The 19,935-nt window shown below is 26.3% G+C and overlaps 3 protein-coding genes across 3 annotated transcripts; 2 read left to right on the top strand and 1 right to left on the bottom strand.

Annotated features, from left to right (window-relative positions):
* Positions 1–1,994: 1,994 nt before the first annotated feature.
* On the bottom strand, positions 1,995–4,702 carry LOC105622323 (G patch domain-containing protein 4). Its single transcript, XM_012203741.1, has 2 exons — positions 4,654–4,702; positions 1,995–3,433 (listed from the first exon to the last, which is right to left on the bottom strand). The coding sequence occupies exons 1-2, from the start codon at positions 4,700–4,702 to the stop codon at positions 1,995–1,997; spliced, it is 1,488 nt and encodes a 495-aa protein (XP_012059131.1).
* A 5,847-nt stretch (positions 4,703–10,549) lies between these two features.
* Positions 10,550–14,870, top strand: LOC105622345. The gene is made up of 6 exons (XM_012203764.1): positions 10,550–10,624; positions 11,657–11,753; positions 13,562–14,070; positions 14,153–14,257; positions 14,342–14,497; positions 14,817–14,870. The coding sequence occupies exons 1-6, from the start codon at positions 10,550–10,552 to the stop codon at positions 14,868–14,870; spliced, it is 996 nt and encodes a 331-aa protein (XP_012059154.1).
* A 1,355-nt stretch (positions 14,871–16,225) lies between these two features.
* On the top strand, positions 16,226–18,198 carry LOC105622346 (the record flags this gene model as incomplete). The annotated part of the gene is made up of 6 exons (XM_012203765.1): positions 16,226–16,466; positions 16,836–17,142; positions 17,191–17,311; positions 17,526–17,630; positions 17,911–18,066; positions 18,145–18,198. Coding segments are annotated over 6 exons (984 nt in total), but the record flags the coding sequence as incomplete, so codon positions are not given.
* Between the last annotated feature and the right edge of the window lie 1,737 nt (positions 18,199–19,935).

Genomic DNA, 19,935 nt, shown 5'->3' on the forward strand with positions numbered 1-19,935 from the left:
TATAGCCTAATACTTGTTAGAATCTTCGAATATAATAATTCTGAATATAATAATTTTTTTAATAGGAATTTATTATTTAGTATAAGTATAATTTAGTATAAGTATAATTCAAAATTTGTAAACACATGTATATCATTTTATGTCACATATCAGAATGATTAAGAAACTGAGATAACAAAAAAGTTGTGAATACTAAAACCGTTGTATGCTTCAAAATTGATTCTTTAATTCAGACGATGAAACGTTAGTAACTTAAAGTGAAGATAATTAAAACGAATTCTACGGAATACCCTAGTGGCCTTAGAAAATTAATTTTATTTTATAAGAATAGATTCGATGCTAAATTTTTTATCACTAGTCTCTGCTAAGTTATCATAATACTCGATGCTATCTGAATGTGAATTTTGGCGAACTGTAATAAAATTGATATACTTGCGAAAACTATATTAACCGAATACAATGTACCATTATTTTAGAACGTCTATCATTCTTTACATGGAATATAAGTCAGCTACATGAAATACACCTCCCAGATAATAAAAAATGTTTAAAATTGGGTTATAAGACATTTTTTGCGACTAAAAAAATTTAAAAATGTCTTGTGTCACAATTTTAGACTTTGTGTTGTCTGAGCTCTTCTCTTTCAAGATTCATAAATTTTGATGATCGTATATAGAAAAAATTAGATTATATGTCATTTTATATTATGCTATAGCAATAATATGTTTACATCTCTGCGAAAACATTTCTAATCGCCTTTAGAAAAGAACATCGATTTGTACATCTAAACGTATGTACATACAACACGAATTGTGTGTAAATGTAAATATTGTTATGTTGCATTTCGAATAAAAAAAAAACAAAAGAACTTTTGATGCAAATATTATTTATTAAAAATACATATATCGAATGAATTTTATATAAAACAAATATAATACAGGCATTGTATTTCTTTTACTTACATAGGAACTTTCCTTATAGACACTGATCTTAACAATATAATTTAATAAGTTGCATATTAACTGACATTTGTAATTAGATACATACTATCGCAAATATGTTTATAACGATTTAGGTTGTGTTCCAAATTTGCTACCAGGATTGAAAATTTATAATTTAAATTACACGCACTATATAGGTTTTGAGTACTGGCAATTTTGGATCGCAACCTTAATATGAAAAATAATTGTGAATTATTTTATTAATTTTTATCTCAACTTACAACTATTATAATTGATTTTGTTTAAAAACTTTAATACAATTAATTTTCCCGAGATTAGAATGAAATGAATAAATTTACAGAATATAGTCACTATCTGGAAACAGCAGTATCTCGGCGCTAACAAATATTTACAACAATGATAAAGCTTTACATCGCGTGGAATCATAATGTAACTTATACATGATATCTATGAAATATTGTTCATTATTGAAGAGATAATCATAGCTAATAATCACAATCATTAATATTTATTTTTAATTGCATATTTTAATATTTATGGAATTTGTCCATATCCATAAATTATGAAATTTATGGAATTATAAAATTTATAAATTAAATTTGTATTAGTAAATACGCAATTAAAAATATTTGAACTTTTTGAAAATAATTACATTTTAATAAATTCCTATTGGAAAAAATGTATATATTCAGCATATGATCATATAAAATAGAAGATTAAAAATAAAGTACGAAATATGCTATAAAAAAGATCAAGTTTTTTTTAAAATCAAATCAATAATGAGCAAATAATTGAATAAATGAATATTAAATAATAGATACGTACTTTTCTATCAGTATGTATAATTTCAAGCCATTATTAAAAATTTTTTAGCACAGCAAAATTACATCATTTATGCATCATTTTTGTAATTTATATCATAAAAATATCGTGAAAATATAAAAGCAGAAATATGTAACAAAATTATTGAAGTATTCGAGTACATCCATATTTTCAAACATCTTATTTTACATCTTGTATTTTTCTTTTTTTTTAAACAGGCATACGATGAGTTTGAGTGGGTACTACGAGTTTCTTTTTAACAGTATTTGCATTTAATTTGTCAGTAATACTAAATATTGTTAAATTTTTTATTGCAGAATTTAATTCATTTGCCAAAGCTTCACCTTTTAATTTTTCGGCAATTTTCTTAATTCCTTTTGAAGGGGGGCGCAGATTTTTCTTTTTTTGTATTTTGTTTAAACTTAGGAAGTAGAAATCGCGATTTATTTCTTCTACCGGATTGTTATATTTATTTTTAGCTTCTACTTTTGAGATGTCGTGCTTAAATATTCTATCTGTTGCCTTGTTCGGAAGTAAGTTTGCCTTGCAATCAAAATTCTCTCTTTCCTTATCTGTCTTCGTTGCAACATCAATTATTATCCAATCTTTTTTAAATGATTCGTCTGCCTTATTGTCTACCACGTTTTCCACTTTCAAACTTTGGTCTACTTTATGCTCAGTACTATCTTTTCCCTTTTCACATCTTCCTGATCCTAATAATTTCACATCTGATAAAATATCAGATGTCTGATCTATCGATTTTCTTTTAATCTTACTAAATAATTTGTCTTGTATCAGCTTTGTATGTTGAAAGAACAAGCCTCCTGTTACTTTTACTTCATTTGTATTACTAGAAGTTGTATTATCAGAAGTTATTGAATTATATAAGGACACTATTTTTTTAAAATTCTTTCTTTCCTCCATATGTTTATCTTTCTTCATTTTTTGAGTTTCTATCTTTTTGAGCTTCATATCCAAATAGTTTTGCCTTTGGTTATTATTTTCTTCTAAACTACAAGTGCTTAGTTGCTGGATTAATTTATGTAATTTTTTTTTACGTTTCTTCTTTGCAGTTTTGGATAAAACAAAATCTTTTGTATCTTCAAAACATTGCAATATGTTTGCGTTTATTGTTTCACACTTATTTTCCTCGATGTCTGATTTTGCATTCTTGTCGACTATGTCATTCTTTTGATTGATCATAGCATCACTTAACAGAGGGTTAGTATTTAAATATAATGCATCCTGCTGTGCAATTCTTTCTAATTTTCCATTTGATGTAAAATTGTATTCCATTGGTTCATGCATAATTTTGTTAAAAAATCCAACCTTCTGATTCATCATATATGCATATGTTTTCTCTGACTCTGAACAATTTTCAAATATCTCATGATCAAAATAGAATGGACTCAAAGTTACAGATTTTTTCCAGAAATTATGACGGTTAGTTTTGGAAGTAGCCGCATTAGCGACGGTCATCAAAGAAAACTCTTCACCATTCGACTCGACTTTAATGTTTTTAATGGTGTCATCATACAAGCTGTTCCACCAAGGTTTGTTCTCATCATATCCTATTCCTGCCTTATTTTGATTTGTCGCAAGTTTTACGGGTTCCGTTATGCCATTTTCATTTTTACCAAGTCCTTTGCCTATTAAAAAAAGGTAAACTTTTAGTTTCATTTCGTTCTTTGTTTCATATTGTTGCTTAGTTAGCGGCAATATGATCCGACAATATTATCCTTTATATTTCATAAAGGATAAAAAAATACAAAAAAAATACAAAAAAAGAGGGGATGAAATCGAGACTGAGCCACAAAATAGACGAAGGCTGCATTTCGATATTTACTGCCAGTACCGAAAAGATATATATCAATTCCATTTCGAAAAAATTTTCACCGCTTGTAAATATGTTCAATTGCAAATTAGCTTATACTATTTGGAATATATTAAAAAGTTTAATAAAAAAGGGTAAGTATCGGTTATCTATTACTCTCCTCTTATTATTGTGTTGCGGTACCTTCTGAGTTACATCGTTTTTGGTTGAGATGCTACATAGTCTTTGATTTTTTTTCTCACTGCAATTGTTCCAATATAAGATGGGGTTCTATAAGCAACTATTACTTTTTCTTCTTTTAATGAGATTTAAACTCTTCACTAAGAAGATACTTATATAATATTTTGCTAATTTCATAGTTGCATAATTATGTGAACTCGGATTACGGTTACTTTTTGCGGTTTCTTTATAGACTTTTTTATGTTAACGTCTACATTGCTGGAATGCTTCCAAAGTTTTTATGATTACTACAAGAATTTGATCTTTGGATTTCACATTATAAAACAGAACAACTTTTACAAGAACATGCAAAATGCCCTTATTATTCGAGTACTTACTATAGGTTTCGGGATTATTAAGGACTAAAAGACTATATCGTCGCAAGCATTTTAGTAACACGTATTTATTAACACGTATTTACATTATATTATACACGTATTAAGTGATAAATAATTTATATTTTTCCGTTTGTAATAATCTAACATAAAATTTTTATAAAAATTTTTTGTCAACATTGAGAATGACCCGATCAGTCAAAACGTTTGTTTTGTTATATTTTCATATTTATAATTTTATAATATATTTTCTTTGTTTTGGCTCGTAACTCTTCAAAAATTTTGATTTTATTTATTAATATCGAGTCTTATTATCTTTTATAGTTTTAAAAATATACATTATATGCACTATAGATCTTCAGTACTGGCAGTGAATATCGATAATTTAAAAATTATGTATTGTAAATTGTTTGTTCATCAATTTCGCCATGTGGCGGAAAATGCGTCACATTGTTCGGACCAAAAAATTCATAGTTCTTACCTTCCTCCCAACCGTACTTCAACAGTTCTCGCTTCGCAAAATTTGCCATCTCTACAACCGTACAAAATTTTGTGTACACGTAACACGTGTAGAGTTTTACTGTACTACGTTAATATACACGTTGCCGCGTATACTGCTGATTCGGTGTGGCACTCGCCGTTGAATAGCGACGATTTCGGCCAGATGGGAATCACAGATGGGAATTGCCTCGTATAGTAGGCTTTTATCTTATAGTCTAGTACCAGAGAGAAACCTGAGAGAGGGCATGACGGTCCAAAATCTATAATCGCAAAATGCTACTAGTGTCCCTAGAATACAGAGTACCGGCGATCTCATAGACCTCTTTTTATTGGATCAGAAGTCAGACTCTCTAAAAGAACCAATCACTTCACAATTTTTGGGAAGATAATGCATTGTATTATCTGTTTTCCATGAATTGGAACATTTTATTATACAACAGTATGGCATTGTATACTCTGTAAATACAGAGAATTATTGCATAGTACTTTATAAATACTATTCATACTACTATTCTACTTTCTATATTTATATATTAGTAAATAATAGTATTAATTATTATCTCTATTTTTATATTAGGTGTTTTAAACAAATTAGTTGTTTATTTACAGAATAAACGACTTTAACCTATCAGAAATCGAATACATCAGAATACATGATTTCTGATAGGTTGATAATATTGTATAAGGAGTAATCCGTTAATTTGCGCTATTTTTCAGAAAACTAAGGAAAACTTAATAAAGAATAAATGATTTCAACCTATCAGAAACCATATATTCTAATGTATCCGATTTCTGATAAGTTAAAATCATTTATTCTTTATTCCTAATTCTTTATTTCTTATATTCTTCTGCACAGGGCTTTATTAATTATGGCTTTATTAATAAAGGCTTTATTAATTTAACAACATTATCATTAGTTTAAGAACATACAAACTTATATAACTTATATAACTTATATAACTGCATAAACGTGTATAAAAAAAACATATGCATAATAAAAATTATCCAATTACATTTCTGCTATAAAGACGTATGTAAAATGTGATTGGATAATTTTTTTTATGCATACGTTTATGCGGCTATACAAGTTGTATGGATATATCGTAATATATCTTAATCCGTAAGAAAATTAAATTGTGATGCCCAGGGATTTTCGTTGCTACCAACATTATCGCCTTTTTTATTATAGAAATTGTCATGTAACCGATATATGACTTATGTCTACCGCACACAGACGCGATAAACTACTAGCAATATCCAATAAAAACTCTACCTTTTCTCATGTAACGTGCAAAGCAGAGCTTTAATTGAATATCGCTCGTCGCTCATCGCATCCAGTATACAGTAGGTACATTAGCCCTGCAAAGTTAGTTACAATATTTAATATATTTTAATAAAATTCAGATAATAAAATTGATATTTGTTTAAATAATACTATGATCAATATTTTTATTGCAGCAAGAACTTTTTAGTCTTGAATTTATAATTTTTAATATTTATTAATATAATATTTATTAATAATATTTATATTATAACTTAGAATCGATGAGTATTCAAGTATTATTTACATATTGCTAATATGGTAAAGAATTCGATTTAAAGGTATTGATGTAATAAATTTTATCTTTTACCGCACGCTTAATGTATATAATATTTTATACTTGTTATATCAAATCATGATATATATTTTGTAGAATAAAAGCATCTATTTATGCCATTGACAGTAATATCACCTAAGCAATGTAAAAATTTATTGCTCGTTATGATGAGCCAGAGAAGAAAAATACTTTCTTCTTATGGATTCTGCGCATTAACTTTTGGCACTTTTACATTGGCACACATATTGTACAATAATTAGAATTTAATAAAAATATAATATATGTAACGTATTATAAAAGATACATGTGCAAAAATATAATACGTGTAATTTGTTTATAAGTTTATAAGTAAATATTTTATAAATTTATTTTTTATATTTGCGCAAATTCTAAAGATGTCCTATTCTGCTTTTAATTTATTGCAACAAACTTCAAAGTAGTACTCGTCATTTATTCTTTATGAAATGTAATAAAATACTATTGACTTAATCGAACTTACAGCAAGTGTATTTTTGTACATAGAGTACTTAGCAGTAGAAATAGAATATTTTAGATATTCTTGTATTAAAAACTTTGTTCCGTTTATAAAAAAACTTTTTAGCACGTGTATAAAAAAAGGAATACAAATTTCTATAAAATATTTTGTCAAATATTTTAAAGCTATAAGAGATTTTAATAATTGAGCACATGCAAAATTTTTATTATTTTGACTCGAAGTTCATCTTATATTCAAAATTTGCATATAAAATACTAAACATTTTTAAAATTGTAAATTATATAAAATATACAAAATATATTTTACAAATTGAAAAAAGTTTGAAATCATTTGAATTGATAATATAATGTTATCAAATATTAACTAAAGTCTTGGTTGAACCTAAAATTAAAGTCTTTATTAATTTTTGTGTAGATTAATTTTTGAAGTAAAACTTAACAATTACATGTTTTAAATTTTTTTAGAGAAGAAAGTGGTATTAAGGCACTCCATTTATTTTTTGTATAATTTGGTTAATAATCAATACTTAAATAAAACTTAAGTTACATTTGTAAAACCAAAATGTTATTCAATTGCTTTCCAGACAGCACACAATATTTATAAAATATTTACAAAATATTTGTAAATATTTATAATATTTATTTTAAATTTTGTATATATTTTTGTGATCTTAGATTGCACGCACGCACGCACGCACGCACGCACGCACGCACGCACACAGATCATAAATATTTATTACAAATATTATAAAATATTTGTTGTAAATGTTACAGTTAATGCTATATGAAAATACTTAATGAAACATTATAATCTAGGTAAAAATACTTATTAGAAATATTTATTTATATTTATCATAAATAATATATAAAATATTTAGTTTATATTCTAATAATATTTCGAATAAAGTTTTGTATAAAAAATGTTCATATAACATTTCAAAAAATGATTAATAATAAATATTTATCATAAATATTCTGTGTTGTTTGGATTCTAAACTCAAAATTATGAAACACTCATTACTTTGAACGCTATTTATAAAAATGTGACACTGCATAATCCTTCAAAGAGAAACAAAGGTAATAATATGGCCTTTCACAAAAATAGATTTAAAAAATTGGTTTTATTTAAAAAAAAGGAATTATAAAAATTAATAGAAAAATAAAATATAATAGAATATATGATATTCAAATTGTGAAAATAGTATATATATATATATATACACTCCTTCAGCATATAGATCTGCTTAGTATTAAAAATTTATATATATGTAATATAAATTATAGATTGACAGAACTATAATCGATGGAATAATTATTTTGATATGAAAACTTTGAAAAAAAGGCTGTCAATAATCAACATGTTTAGAAGGCCACATTAGCAAAATGTCATATGCTGCTGATTCACTTTGCATAACTCAAAATGTTTATACAGCCAAATAAAATGTTAAATAACAAAGAACATTCAAATATATACATACAAGGTTCAATGTAACGATTCGCACTTTTCGGCAGTTTTAAAAAAAAAAGTTAAAAGGTGAATATTTATCTGTTTTATACAGGTTACAATATACAATAAAAAAATATTTAATACAAATTTTTTTTGTAAAAAATTCGAAGCCATCTTAAATTTTTGTAATGATACCGTACAATTTTTTTTCATAATATTATAGAAGTCTTTAAGTCGGATTGAAATGACCGAAATGTCACTTTTATTAGAGAAGAAAGTGGAATTATGGCACTTTAGTTATTTTACACAATAATTATCCACATTTAAGTTTAAAATTTAACAATTACATTCGTTAAAATGTTATTGATTGATTCTGGACTCAAAGTTATATTTATTATGTTAAGACACTATTAATAAAAATGTGGCGATGTATAATGGCTCGAAGAAAAACATGATAATGGCCTTCCATAAAAATAGCCTTACAAAATTAGTTTTATTTAGAAAACAATATTTGATTACAAAATTAAAAAAAGTAAAACATTTTAAAATAAATATATATACATATATTCACATAATTTCTGCATATTAGCTGCTGCACTAAAAATCTCAGTATTAAAAGTAGTACAAGTAGTTTAAACTATATAGAATTACAACATTAGAGCTACAATCAATTATCAAATAATTATTATTTATTATGAAAACCTCAAAAAAGAAAACGAATAATTGCAATATTCATATAGGGCACATTAGCAAAATACTATAATATTATTTAAATTTGCTTAACTCAAAATATACAATATATAGGCAAATAAAATGTTAAATAGCAAACAACACACTCAAAAATACATATATTCGTGTGATAATAATATTCTCTAAGTTTAAGAAAAATGAGGAAGTAAGTATAATTAAATGCTAAAATGTATCTTAGAAACGTTTTGAAATACTTAAAAATAAAATGCGTTATCATAAGTGTTGGCTATTGAATATTGGTATATTAATGTCATTGATATATTAACGGCGAACTACTGGACAAATAATTCCATAATTAATTAGGATTCGCTGTAATAGTCGAAATATTAAGGGAAGTCACAATATCTACACTGGCTATAATATCACCTTCTTCTCTAATGTTTATTTTATTGATTTTATTGATTCTTAATATCAAATTCACATCATTATTTGAAACAGCAGTGCTTACAACTTCTAATTAGATACAGAACATAAACATACATAGATAAGTTACAGTTTTTTTTTATTAATTTATGTTTATAATAATATTCTTTGCTAAAGGATATTTATGATGCATACATATTATGTACTTATTTAATAAAATATGCAATAAAATCAATACATGTATAAATAATTTGAATTCATCTTGAAGAGATCATCTCTACAATATTATGGAAAAAAATTGTATGGTGCCATTTAAAAAATTTAAGATAACTGATTATTTAAAAAAAAAATTTTTTTAAATATTTTTTATTTCATGTTGTGGCCTGTATGAAATAAATAAATATTCACCTTCCAACTTTTTTTTTAAACTGTTCGAAACATCTGAAAAGTCGTGCGGACTGTTACGCTGAATACTCTGTATATTCGTATGATAATACATTCAAGTTTAGGAAGAATGGGGAAATATGCTAAAAATGTATTATAAAAATATTTTGAAATGTTTGTAAGTAAAAATATATTATAATAAATGCTATTGTGTATTAGTCGTGTTGTAAAAGCGAGCTACAAAGCAAATAATTCCATAATCGCTAGAATTTGCTACTTAATAGCGGAGATATTAAAAGGAGGAGCCATTACACTGGCTATAATATTATCTTCTCAATTTGTTACACATTTGTTTTCACTTCTTTTAAAAAGATTCTTTTAAGAAATTTTTACAGAAGCAATTCTTTCTTAGCTATTATTTTCCGACTCAAAACAATTGAGTCATATGTTTCATCTCTGGAATCAAATGTACTTTATAATAAACCCATAATTTTATGAAATTTTGTTTTACGATTTCATTTACGATTTTTAAATTGTAAGGTAATGTAGAAGGAAATCTTCTAAATAAGTGACAATTTATCTACATTAAAGACTGTCGCAACATTTTACTTCATCTAATAAAATTAAAAATAAGAATGCGAACAATGGCAGAAGTCCATATGTTCTGATGTATTAAAAAATAATGCACTCTAACAATACCATATACTTAGACGTCGTTATTAATGCAAGAACATTGTCATCGATGTCGCTACAATTCTATAAACAAATGACATACTATATTTCACCATTGTCGAGAGAAGATTTGCTATTACATTTATGGTTGCGATGATAATAAAAATATGGACTTATTGCCGGTGAACTTCTACGTTCTTCGTTTCTGCGGTGTATGGAAAGAACATAAGAATAGCAACTTGGTAATACGCTTTATCAGCTTCTGCTACAGGTAGAATAATATAAGACATATATTATGCAAATAAATTCATTAATTTATTTTATCATTAATATATATTAATATATTGAAATAATTTATAAATGTACTGTTTATTAAGGAAATTCTCGCGCTGTCTAGTCAATAGATAGTTTATTTATAATAACACAGTCAGAAATGATAATGGAATTATCAATTCGACATCGATTTAATGCTTTCGACATCAAACGATATCGAATCGATGTCGATTCCATTATTAGTTCTGACTGAAAATATATAAAACAATTAAAATAATGGAATAAAAAAATTATTAATAATATCTTATGCTATTATACATAATTATTGTTAATTTTATATGTTACTAAATATTTTCAAAATGACAAAATAAAAATTATAAGATGCTCATTTGGTGTATACATATCATTCATTTGACATATATTCTAGCTTTTTTTCATCGGAGAATATAAATTTCTTGTAAACTATATGGTTAGTTTAAATGAAACTTTACAAAAACAAACTTAAGTATTTACTTTATAATTATAATGATGAATTTAAATTACTATCTTATACGTAAATGTCTCAATTTAAAAGACAAGAACTACAGAATAAGGTTATACTTTCAATTTGTAATATAAAATTCCATAAATTTAGAATTAAATATCTTCTAAAATGGTACAATAAAAGTCAATTAAATTTTTTTCTAGATATTATTTGTATTATTAACTTTTGTATTATATATATTATAAACTTGTCTTATATTTCATCAAACGCGAGAATCTTTTTAATTAAGCGATATACATTTTTAGAAATTACTGTATTGTGTAACTTTTCTTCTTTTTGACGTATATATAATTTTGATAGATATACAATTGCTGCTATAATATATCATTTTACGATATTTGAGATGGCCGAGCTTATACGTATGAGAAATGATGTAGAAGATTTAACAGAAAGTCTATTCCTCGTTCTAACTTTTATGTGTTTATGCCTAAAATATTTAAACGTTTTTATGAGACAGTATGAATTGCGTGCCTTGCTTGATTGTTTTCGCGCTAATCTTTGTCAGCCAAGAAATTCGATGGAGGAATCAATATTGAAACAATACGACCTTAAAGGTATTTAAATTATATTATTCCTAAAAGAAATATTTGAAAAAAATTTATTAGAATATAAAATATTAATGATTAATCCTAAAATATTACACCCTAGTAGTACAAAGTGTTGGCGCAATATTGAGAAACAAATGTGCAGTCATCTAAGAGATTCCATTAAAGATCGACAATTTTACGAGAAATCGCATCACTGTTGAAACTTAAGTGATTAAGAGCAATAAACTGATAATACAATACTAATTTTATGATTTATTATTACTTTCGTAGATATGTATTTAAAATTCAATAATACTTGATTTTTATTAAAAATTATGAATTAATGTTATCGTCCATTTAATTTTCAGTAGAGATGATATAACAGATATATAGAAAAAAATTGTAATTTTGTCAGACCCTCCTTGTATGAATGAAAATTTGTCCAGATCAGTTAACGATCTTTAATAGTATCTCATTAGTGGAGTAGACAACATTGAGTAAGAACTGCACACTCAATATTGGTCCAATATTTGGCACATAATAAATGTAACAAGTAATTAAAATAAATATAAGGTAAAGAAAATAACAAAAATAATTATGATTATGACACACACACACACACACACACACACACACACACACACACACACACACACACATCTATATATATAAATTCTTATATTTGTTTATAAATTAATATATAAAATTTATACTCAAATGATAAAATCTTTACATTATTCGTAGCTGTTAATACAATATAATTTTTCATTCATTAATTTTATTTTATATATGATTTAAAGTGTCACATCCTCTATAGTATAAAGTTGCACAAAAGTTGCAGCAACTTCTGCAACATTGCAGAGATTTTGCAGCGATATTGCTGTAAATTCTGTGCCGGATGTATATCAAAAGTGATTCTCGAAATAATTTCGAATTAAGTATATTAAAATGAGAAGGACTAATAGAGAGTTTTATACAAAATAACTTATGCTTAAACAACTTTCTATAAAAATATTATACAGGATAAATAAAAAAACGAATAGAAGAATATTTAGATTAATATGAATTAATGAGAACAAGAATTAAGTTTTATAAGAAGATTATTATTATATACTGAGTAACACATGTAAGTTAGACATATTCACTAAAGAGAACTGTTAAAAAAAAAGATCGAAACGTTTGAAAGTTGTTTATTATTTATTTCAATAAAGTTTTATTATAGCATAAGTTATCTTGCTAGGCTCTAATAGCCTTTCTTGTATTAATATAATTGAATCGAATCTTACAATATATTTATTTAATTATTTAATTTCGAATTGATATCGAAATAATGAAATATCGATGTTCTAATAGAAAAGTTTAATTACAACAGAAAATTTTAATTTATTAAGAGACTAGAAGAGTTTTAATTCTTTCTTTATCTATTATTATATTATATATTATATATTATTGCTATATTATATATTACTATATTATATTTTATCTAATATTATATTATTAAATGCTCTTTACTTATTATTATTATTAAATACAATTATTATTATTGAATTATGAAAAAGTTGTTTTTTTTTATAGAATATACAATTTTTTATAGAATATATAATTATAATCATTATAGTATACGAAGGCATTGAGACTAAGTTAAATCGGAAATTCTATTTATTAGTCTTACTAAAATACTTTTCTTGTTGAGTCCTTTTTTCAATTAGTACATTTTTTCCAATATATATATATATATATATATATATATAATTTTTTAAATATGTGTAATATAATTTGTATATATGTTGTATATATTCCTACATCTCATAGAATCTAATTATTTTGCAAACTCCACTTCGTCGTGATGATCATTATGAACGAAGCTAAAAGGATAACCTGTGCCTTCATGTTCATTTCACAAATATCGGGTTTCTTGGTTCTCATAGGACCTTTAATGACTCAAAACGAAAGACAGTTACCGATGAAAATGTACGTACCGTATTCTATGATGGAGTTATTTCCTTACCTGTTAACTTATCTTGAGCAAGTTGCAGTTGTATTTTACGGAGTATCACTAAATGTCGCTTTTGATTCTCTCGTTTACGGTTTCATTATTCATACTTGCGGGCAGATTGAGTTGTTATGCTATCGATTGTCGGAAACATTCCGATTTCTACAGGAGAACAATAAAGAAAAGGAGCACGATGTCATTGAAAAATTTGCCATTGCGGAATGCGTGAGACATCATGTTTCGGTGTGCAATATCATGCACAGAATACAATCGTTATTTATGTGGATTATCACCATTTTGTTCTTCTTCAGCCTTATCACTCTTTGCAGCAGCGTCTATCAGATGTCTAATGTATAATAATTAGTTTAAAACATATATAGAATAGATATCAGCTAAGCGTAGATAATGTTCAATCGATGTCTTTATATTACAGAAAAATTTCTTCAGCGTTGAATTTTTCGTTTTCTTAGTATACTTAGGAGCAATGTTGTTTCAAGTATTCTCATATTGTTGGTATGGCAACGAGCTTGATTTAAAAGTATTGGTGAAAATAAACTTTTAGATTATTTTACTTTTAATTAATATTTTAAATCCATTTGTTAAGTTAAATTTTTTTTTTCAGAATAAAAGTATCGCACATGCTATTTATGCTAGTGACTGGACAGTAATATCGGCAAAGCAACGCAAAAGTTTATCATTTATGATGATGATAAGCCAGGGTGGCAGAATACTTTCTTTTTATGGAATCTGCTCGTTAGTTCTTAGTACTTTCACATGGGTAAGCATATTAAATATGTATATACATAATTACGACTCTTAAAATATACTACACTAAGAAAAATGTTCTGATTATATTAACAATTAAATGAGCTTAATAGGAAGACATTTTGATAAGACAAAATCAAATTTTTGCTTATTATAACCAGAAATTCTGTTTAATCACTAAAAAACCATTCTTAGGTCCTTTGTTAATTCGATCAGAACATTTTTTTCAATATATATATATATATATATAATTTCTTAAATACGTGATGTATAATATAAAATTGTATGTTGTATACAAACAGTTTAAATTTTTCTTCTTTGTTTCTGTACAGATTTTAAAAACATCCTATTCTTCTTTCAACTTGCTGCAGCAAGCTACGATTTAATATCTTCGTATCTATTCTTTAATAACTGTACTTATCATTCTAATCAAATTAACATAAAACTTATTTTCGTATCTACTATACGTGTATCTCTAGAATTTATAGATATTTTTATATCTAATAAAGGAAAATTCATCTTAAATAAATTATTTTTCAATCTTTTCTCTATGTATTTTATAATAAAAATAAAATTCTTATGATAAAAATAAAACTTCTTGTTAATTATTTTTTTGCGGAGTAATTCAAAACAATGTACGAATCCAAAAACATACTTGCAGTTTATTTTGTGCGCTTCTGCAAATTCACGATTTATTATATTCTCTTTACAAAATTTTTAGTTAGTTTTTCTGACAGACAAGCGATGCAAAAGAACTTCTTTCATGCACATCAATAGTAATAATACTTTAATCTCCCTCACTCTCAGTATCCCTTTATATATTCGATACTGCATACGCTACACAAGTTTATAATTTAAAAAATAATGACCAGTTATGTTATCGCAGACGTCTCATGATTATATGAAAATGAATACAGAGACGAAAAGAAAACGTAGCGAAGAAAGAAAATCAGCTAATTCTGTTGGTCATTAAATGTTAAAGAATGTTTAGAACATTTCGAACGCTTATAGAACGTTCCAGCCATATTATTATTAATTTACGAGAACGGACGTTGACAATATATGGAAAGTCTCGTTATATTTTTCTCTACAAACTTAATATTTTCAAAGCATAGTAAGGCACAACAAAAGGGAGACTATCTATAGTGATCGTTCCGGAATTATGGATATATTGCCATTGAATTTCCGAGTTCTCTGGTTCTGTGGTGCATGGAGCGAAAAGAAAGATAATAATGATCTTTTTATTCGTTTTTTAAGTTTCTGCTACAGGTACAATAATACTTTTTCTACATCTTGTTCCTATTATGAATATATAATAATATGAATATATAATAAATTTATATTATATTTTATATCTGTGTTTGCATCAACTACAACTAATTTTTCTTTTTTCTTCTCTTTTCTTGAAAAATTAATTTGTTAATGTGATTTTTTAAATCATGTATCAGTGACTACATATATAGCTTTATTGTTGAGTATGAAAAAGAACTAATTTAATTACATAATCAGATTGTACATAGAAAATCCGTTTCCATTTAATTTTTGTTTATTTATTTATTAAATTTGTTGTTAATTTAGGTTCCGTCAATTTATTTTTTAACCTTCTAAGATTTTAACTAAATTTTGTTTTAATTAAAGAAGTATTTCACGATCAGACATTATTAGATATTTCTACTTAAGATGCAATTAAAATTGTTAAGATTTTAAAACATACTAAAATTTTGATAGGTATGCCATTGTTATTTTAATATATGAATTTACGATATCAGAAGTAATTGAGCTTATAAGAACACATGATGATATCGAAGGTATAACTGAAGGACTTTTCTTAGCGTTAACTTATGTAGCTTTATGCTTTAAATATGGGAATTTCTTAGTTCGACAAAACGAAGTATCCATGTTGTTAGACTGTTTTCGAAGAGAAACATGTCAGCCAAGGAATTCCGAAGAAAGGATGATCCTTATTAAGTACGATCGCAAAGGTATTTAGCCAGTAGTTCTAATGAAATTATTGCGAATAATGAATTTCAATATTCCTTTAAAGTTAAAGTTATTTATAATATATTTTACTATAATAATGCAATTATATTAAGATTTGAATAATAACAAACGTCGATAAATCTTTATAAAAAAATATACCAAAGTTAATTAAATTTAAAATGAATATTGTTTAGTATTATATCAGTTTAATATTATCAGTTTAATATTATATCAGAATGTAACTTTTATTTTTACTCTTACTAACTTTATATTTGATACTCTCATCTCTCTCATTCTATGATATACTTTTAGTCTGAAAATATATATATAAATTTGAAAATATATGTTTTTAATATTTATGTTTTCCTCAGCTAAATGGTGTGTCAGGACTTTCATGAGTATATCTCAAGCAACTTGTATAGCTCTTATACTCGCTCCCATCGTTGGACCCCAAAATACTGACAGACCTTTGCCGTTTAAGACATATCTACCGTACTCGATATCTGGTTTATATCCATATTTGGCGACTTACCTTCAACACGTAGGCGCAATATTTTATGGGGTACTACTCAATGTCTCGTTCGACTCCCTCGTCTACGGTTTCACCCTTCACGTCTGTGGACAAATCGAGCTGCTGTGTTATCGTCTGTCCAAGATTTACAAGGATCACCCGAAGCAGTATCAAATCGATATGGACAAAGGCACGATGATCAGCGAGTGCGTGAGACATCAGTTATACGTACATGAGATCGTGCGCAGGATACAGTCGTTGTTTGTGTGGACTGTGATGATTTTATTCATTTTCAGCATGGTGACTCTGTGCACCAGTATTTTTCAAATGTCCAAGGTCGCGTAAACTGAAACAATGATCCTTACGATTAATTCCTTACAATTCAATCGGTGCCGCTGAAATTTTTCTAATATTATTTTAATATTTTTTTATACAGCAGATAAAAAAATCGTCGATAAAAAAGTGTCACTACTAAATTAAATATCTAATTTACAATGCGTATAGCGGTATTTCACAAACATACTGAATTTACTTGCAATTTTACTTGCAGAAGAGTCTTCTCAGCGTTGGATTTTTGTCATTGACATTGTACCTCGGCTGTATGCTGTTTCAAGTATTCTTTTATTGCTGGTACGGAAACGAGCTGCAATTAAAGGTAATTATAAATGACAAGTAATAAAGTAAATTAAAGCCGATTTTAATTTTTAATTTATAACGGATATTTATGATCTGGATGATATATATATATATATATATATATATATAAAATATATAATATGAATTACGTATGTTCATAAATTCATAGATCACGTTCTAATCTTGTAGTATTTATTTATAATTTTGAATTATAAATTACTTATAATTAGAAAATTATAGATTATTTTAAATGCTTATTATTAAACGGTGAAAATATCTTTTGTCGTGTATATATGTAGAGCAAAGGCATTGGCGATGCTATTTATTCGAGCAATTGGACGATAGCCACAACGCGAGATCGCAAAAGTCTGTTGTTCGTAATGACCATTAGTCAAAAGGGATTAAAGCTGTCTTACTACGGAATTTTCAGTTTGGCTCTCGACACTTTCACTTGGGTAAATGGCGACGATGATTCACTTTATATGTTCTAATAGCAGTAACAAAATAATAGTCAACAATACTTGCCTTTGCAGATTTTAAAAACGTCTTATTCTACTTTTAATGTCTTACAACAGACGTCGATGTGATTAGACTGAAATTATAAAAAGAATTACAGATTGTATAAAATTACGTATTTTCTTATAATCGTATATTTTAGATATGTATATATACATGAAAGCCCTTTAAAATAGAATCGTCTGTAAACTATTAATTATTTTTTAATGAACTATATTTCATACAGAATAATATTCTGCTTGTTAAAATACGTAGATATGTGGTTTTTATTATCTTTTATATAACAGTAATACTAGAGCAATCAATTACTGCTCTTATAGTATATAAAAAAAAAGAAATCCGAGGATATAATGACTTAAAGATGTATATTAAGAATTAATAGTGTTAAAATTTAATTTCATTTTTTAGATTTTTTTTAGACTTAAAAAAAATTTTTTAATTCTTTTACAGTAAATGTCAAATTAATAGACACATCGTGTGTATTACAAAAAATTAAAATCTATGTAAAAGTATAATTCTATATTTTATGGCATAAAAATATAATATCATATTATCTAAAAAATTTCAACTTTATGTTAAGTTTTAATAATTTTTTAATAATTTTTTAATTTTTTACTTATTTCACTGAAAAGAATAAGATGCACATGCACTACAATAATTAAATTCGTTAATCAATTTTAATCTATTTGCAGTTATATAATTGGGTAGTTTATGAAAAACTTTTTACTTTTTCACTTTCAGGCTGTACAGTTATCAGTTACGTAGCACTAGTCTATATCTTTCACCAGTTCATTGCTACTTTTTGTACCTATATTTTCCCGCAGATACTTAATATTGCACAACAGAAGAGTTGCTCAACAAATTCTTATTTTACGAGATACAAAGGTCTTACGTTAAAACATATTATTTAAAAATAGTTTCTTTTCTACGGTGAATAAAACATATGCAATGTTAGAAAAAGGCTCTGATAACAGACCAAGGCAATTCGATCGAATTAAAATTTAACGTGCGTTTGACAATATTGTACTGCATTACTAATGTAGCTCATATTGATGGAATGTTGTCGGAAATTTTATTACATGATATAGAGAGAAAAACGAACTCAATACAATATTAAAAAGACAAAGAAAATTTCATGACGACTGAAACGGGACAAGAATAAGGTCGGCAATTACGTAAGAATAATACGTGACGATATGGACATTCTACCAGTAAACTTTAAGGCTTTGCGTTTTTGTGGCGCATGGAAAGAACGGGAAGACAATAATATGTGCGTTGGTTTTTTGCGCCTTTGTTACAGGTTTGTCATACACACAGTTGTACTAAAATATATAATAAAAATAATACGTGTGTATGTATAAAGCATTTCCTGTATCGATTTGTGAATTTTGTTATGCCAATAAGGCTTTTCTTCTCGTTAATTTATTCATTGATAATTTATTCATATTATTTAAAACGGTGGATATCTGTATAGGTATGCGATTTTTCTTTTGATATATGAATTTACGGTACTCGATGTGATAGAGGTAATTCGTACGCGCGATCACATTCAAGAATTGACCGAAGGACTCTTTATGGGATTAACTTTCTTAACACTGTGTGTTAAGTACGCGAATTTTTTGTTACGAGGGAACGAGCTGTCGGATTTATTGAATTGCCTACGCGTAAAAAGATGCCAGCCAAGAAATTCCATAGAAAAGCTAATAATAGAAGAGCATAGCCGCAGAGGTATTGGAATAATTATACATATTATGTATATAGATACATATGTATGAATATTGCTTTATATAAACGTTACATATTATAAA

The sequence above is a fragment of the Atta cephalotes genome, assembly GCF_000143395.1.
Source record: "Atta cephalotes unplaced genomic scaffold scaffold00043, whole genome shotgun sequence".
NCBI classification, from domain to species: Eukaryota; Metazoa; Arthropoda; class Insecta; order Hymenoptera; family Formicidae; genus Atta; species Atta cephalotes.